At 22.3% G+C, this 5224-nt stretch overlaps 2 protein-coding genes across 2 annotated transcripts in view; both read left to right on the top strand.

Moving 5' to 3' along the window:
- Nucleotides 1-18: 18 nt before the first annotated feature.
- LOAG_12385 (hypothetical protein) lies at nt 19-1699 on the top strand (the record flags this gene model as incomplete). The annotated part of the gene is made up of 4 exons (XM_003147898.2): nt 19-101; nt 289-394; nt 923-1059; nt 1492-1699. 4 exons carry the CDS (start codon nt 19-21, stop codon nt 1697-1699), a joined length of 534 nt encoding a protein of 177 aa, XP_003147946.2.
- Nucleotides 1700-3066: 1367 nt separating this feature from the next.
- LOAG_15542 (hypothetical protein) overlaps nt 3067-5224 on the top strand; it is a gene marked incomplete at its 3' end in the record, with an annotated part of 7388 nt that continues 5230 nt past the window's right edge. The window contains exons 1-4 of the mRNA XM_020448955.1: nt 3067-3122; nt 3658-3733; nt 4049-4119; nt 4766-4954. Of these exons, the coding sequence (XP_020300933.1) occupies nt 4053-4119; nt 4766-4954 (256 nt within the window). The 5' untranslated portion in view covers nt 3067-3122; nt 3658-3733; nt 4049-4052. The remainder of the gene's footprint in view (nt 3123-3657; nt 3734-4048; nt 4120-4765; nt 4955-5224) is intronic.

Below are 5224 nucleotides of genomic sequence, written 5' to 3'. Positions count from 1 at the left end.
GATTGTAAAATTTTTTCAATGGCATTAAGAGAAGGTGAAATTGGATATGTTTCATTGTTATCTGGTTATATTGTTGCATTACAAATTAATGATACAAAGAGGTATACTTTTGTAATTCAATTAATAAATTTCATTTCATTATAATATTACCGTAATCATAGTTTAACCAACCATTATATTTTTGCAATTTAATCACATAAAATTAATTTATTTTATAAATTACTCCTTTCTTCAATCAAAAAATATTTTAATCAATAACACATGAAATTATAAATTAAAAATTTACAGCGAAATATTATGGGAATTGAAAATATCTGATATTGCACTTAAATTATTATACAGCGATAAATTACTGTATGCAGCACTTGCAAGTGGTGTTCTGACCGTTTTTGAGGTATATATTTCGATAATTGCTTAATTAATCTTTTTTTTCCTGCCATAATCATTGCTTATCAGCTAATCAAACACTGATATAAGCTATCAAAACATGAAAATGATGACTATTGAAACAATATAAACTTTTCACACAATAGTAAATCCCCATAGTATTCAATAGTTTTACGCTTAGCTCAATTTGAAACTTAATTTTGCTATCGATTCTTTAGAAAAAAAAAAAAAACGAAACCACAATCATTGTGACATAAGAGGAGAAAAAACAAAATCAATGTGGCATAATTCAAGCGAATAATATAATGTAAACACTTGTTGATTAACAAATTAAACTGTAAAATTACCAATAGTAATGAGAATTGGTTAAGTTTTCTGGTAAGATATTTGTGAAATATTTTTTTTTTAACAATGCATATTATTTTATTTTATTTTTGTAAGATGCATATAATTCGTTTAACAGCTTTTTTACGTTTATTTCAAATTGGTTATTTCACTTAGTTTTTCTTTTCCTTCTTTCTTTCATAAATTTTAGAATGTGAATAAAATTATACCGAATGCTATTGAAATGCTTAATTTACCGATTAGTACAGCACCGATTACGGAAATGAGCATAGTTGGTGATACTTTATGGCTTGCAACTGCATGCAAAGTGACAATTATCTGTTCGAAGTAAGCTTGAATAATTCAAACTAGTTAAACTTGTATTTTGCCCCAGTTCAGGTGATAGTTATCCAGTAATCTGGAAATTTCTCCGTCTATCTTTTTATCAATGTTAAATATTTGATCCATAATATATTTGCATAATAAATAAGCCATTTAATTATCTCTTTTCTTAATAACTTGTCGCAATCAGAATGACAAAATAATAGTGAATAAACAAATTTCTTTAATTTCAACGAAGTAATCATCTGTTTGAAATTATTCATTTCTTATTATTTTATGATATCATCAAATTTTATCTCAGGTAAATACAATAATTTAGCTAAGCTAACATGTTGTAAAAATTAGTTTTTCTTTTTTCATGCACTTTTTTATAACCAATTCCTTTTTTTTTATTAATTAATTAGTTTCTAGAAATATTTTCATTCATTAAAATTAAAGATCGTTAACAATACTTCGAAAAATTTATGTTGCATCATCGGTATCTGTTCATGGTTCATCATTGTTTGAAAAAATTCGTTGTATGTATCAATCATCCTATGGAGTTTGGATTGTAACAGCAAATTCGCAAGTGTTACAACTTTGGAAAGATGATGAATGTATTCTAATTATAGATTTAGGAAAAGAACAATACAATAAGTTTGTTTAAAAATTATTTTAAATGTTTAAAAATTACCTCAAAAATTATTTTAAAAATTATTTTAAATTAGTTTCAAATTAAAATTATTAACAAAATTTCATCGTTATTAATTAATTCTTTCAATAATTCTCTTTATATGTTAATCATATATTTATTTTAAAAAAAAAATATTTTTAAAAGTTTTAGAAAAAACAAAATTTATTTTCAAAATCCATTTTTTCCTACTATATGAATTACTAACAGATCAATAAATGTTACAAACAATTTTGTTGTTTTATATTAATAAAAGAAAAAAAGAAAAAAACGGCACGATAATTTGAAATAATTAACTCAAAAAATATTCATAAAATTTTGTTATTTTAACAATAAAAGGATAATATATACATTAAGAATACGTTGACAAACTTTTAATTTAATAATAACATTAAATTAATTTAATATTAAATTATCTAGAAAATCAAATTAATTAAACATTGATTCAATTCTATTCTATTCTACTTAATTAAATTCCATTTCATGCTATTTTATGAATAATAATTACAAATTCATTTGATGAATTATTAATTTTACAATAAAAGAATAATATATACATTAAGAACATGTTGACAAACTTTTAATTTAATAATAACACTAAATTAATTTAACATTAAATTATTTAAAAAATCAAATTAATTAAAACATTGATTCAATTCTATTCTATTCTATTTAATTAAATTCTGTTCCATTTAATTACATTCCATTTCATGCTATTTTATGAATAACAATTACAAATTAATTCAATGAATTATTAATTTTAATTAAAGCTTAAAATGAATGATGAAGGATGAAAAAATGGGAATAAAATTTTCGTTTTTTTTTTTTCTTTTTTCTTTTCAATAGCGCACCACAACGACCAACCGAAATAACATCGGTGTTATGTGTTCGAGAACAAGTATGGATTGGTACCGTTGATGGATATCTGCTAATTTATCGTATCATTCAACAACAATATCAACAAACAACAAATATAGCACATTCGAATAGCTTATCCAAGTTTGTTAACCATATTTATTTTTAAATTATTTTAATTAATTTTGAAATATTAATTAAATTTTAAATATTCATTTAATTCGTTACAATTTAATGAATGAAAAAATTAATAAACATGGAAAATTATTTTCAATTAATTTTATCATTACAACAAAAAAATTTTCAAATTTTCTTCTTTTTAAATTAAAAATTTTTAAAATTCAAAAAGAAAATGAAAAGTTTAATTAGTTTTGAAATAGTTGTTGCATGTCACAAAATATGACGACATTCGAGAAAGTAACACATCCGACTAAAAGTGAGGTACAATATGATGAATCAGCAAACGAAAATGCATATCATCTCAATTTTAACATTCCACAGAAAATATCAATTAAAATTGATCGAAATTCCCGGAAATACAGTGGTATATTTTAACTTTACTAATAATCGATAATGAAAATAATATCGAAAAAAAATATTCAAAATTAGAAAGGAGGAAAAAAGAAACAAACAAACTTTAATTTGTCTTTTTTTCTACTAGAATTCAAATAAAAAAAATGCAATAGAAAGGAATGAATTTTTGCACGAATTGCAGTAATTAAATACTGAAATTTAATTTAATATTGTAACGTACTATCACCTTTGAAAAAAAAGAAAACATAAGAAAGCATAAAAAAAAAAAAAACGTAATCTTTTCCATTTAAATTAATCCATTCATTGAGTATTGTCGAGCAATAATTGTCGCCATTAATTAATTGAAATTAAAATAAAAAATGCAATAAAAAGAAATGATTTTTTGCACAAATTCCAATAATTAAATATTGAAATCAACATATTATTATCATATATAAGCAGATTAAAAAAAAAGAAATCAATTAAAAAATATGTTTTTTAATTACAAATCAGATATGAATTTAATATAATTTACAAAAAAAAAGAGTTTAAAAAAAAAAATGTAGTTTTTCGGAAAATATCTGACGACGAATCAGTACTATCAACAGGGAATGAATTGAAATCACATATAACTGATCAGAAGTAATCTTTTTTTTCTCCATTGAAATTAATTTATTTATTGAATTAATTTAAAATTTTCGTTGCATTTATTAAATTTTTGTACTTATTAAATTAAATATACTTCTTGTTGCATTTATTAAATTATTACATTTAATGAGTATTTTTGAGTAATAATTATTTCTATTAATAAAATTCGAGTAAAAAATGCAATAGGAAGAAATGAATTTACATACGAATTGCAATAATTGAATGTTGAAATAACCGAAATTATTAAGCTTTCCCATTTAAATAATCGAAAAAAAAGCTGCATAATTTGTATTTTTTTTTCAAGTTTAGACCAATGATAACGATCGATTCGTCTTTAGATTCTTCATCCGATACAATTTATAATGAACCATTATCAAAAGGTAATCTACTGTTTGTTTGAAAGATATGATAAATATAAATTCAAATTTTCAGTTTTTTTTAAATTAATTATTATTCCGGTTTTATTTCGAATTATTCAGGTTTTCAGAAGAATGTTCTGATTTTTCAGACAAAGTTTTCAGTTTTTTTTGGAATAATTTTCCAGTTTTCCGGACGAAATTTCCAGCTTTTCAGTTTTGCAGAAGAAACTTCCAGTTTTTCGGGCGAAGTTTCCAGTTTTTGATCAGAATTTCCCAATTTTTCAGACAATATTTTTAGTTTTTTAGACGAAATTTTCAAATTTATTTCCAATCTATTACATTTATGCTAATTATTTCATCCTTATCTTTTCTTGTATTTCATTAATATTTCCATCTTTTAAATTCTTTAATCTTTTAATATCATACATACATTGGAAAACTTCAATATTAGCTTATAATTTATGTTTAAATTTTAAAAATCATTCACCAATCAATAATACATTTTTGTATCCTAAATGTATTTTTCAGTGAATAATTAAATTTCATTTTCAATGATAATAGAAATGAGTGTTTTTTTCAAATTTATTTTACAGAATTTTAATTTCCAGTAAAAAAAAAGTGTATTTTCATTCCGGTACGGAAACGTTCATCACAAAGTGTATTTTAGTTCCGGTACGAAAACGTTCAGCACTCCTTCTTCAATCATCATTCACAAAAAATAATCGTAAATTTTGTTGGAGAATGGTTGATAAGAAGAGAAAAAATTTTCATATTGGATTAGCATCACCAACAATTTCACAACATTCCTTCGAATTTAATGATTTATTTGAGTTTTATTCGGAAGATAATAAACGAGGTTTTCCTTAATATTTGATATCCTTTCAATTTTAATTATTTCACATAATTTAATTAATAATTTCATTTTAATTATAGTATGGTATAGTTATTGTGTCACTAATCTTTCATCCTAACCTAATTTTAATTATTATATATATAATTTCTGATATTCTTCCAATTTTAATTATTTCACATAATTTAATTAATAATTTCATTTTAATATAGTATGGTATAGTTGTTGTGTCACTAATCTTTCATCCTAACCTAATTTTAATTATTATATATATAA

Source organism: Loa loa (assembly GCF_000183805.2).
Source record: "Loa loa unplaced genomic scaffold supercont3.367, whole genome shotgun sequence".
Lineage (NCBI taxonomy): Eukaryota > Metazoa > Nematoda > Chromadorea > Rhabditida > Onchocercidae > Loa > Loa loa.
Note: the sequence above shows the minus strand (reverse complement) of the source record. Positions and strands in the feature narration are given on the sequence as shown.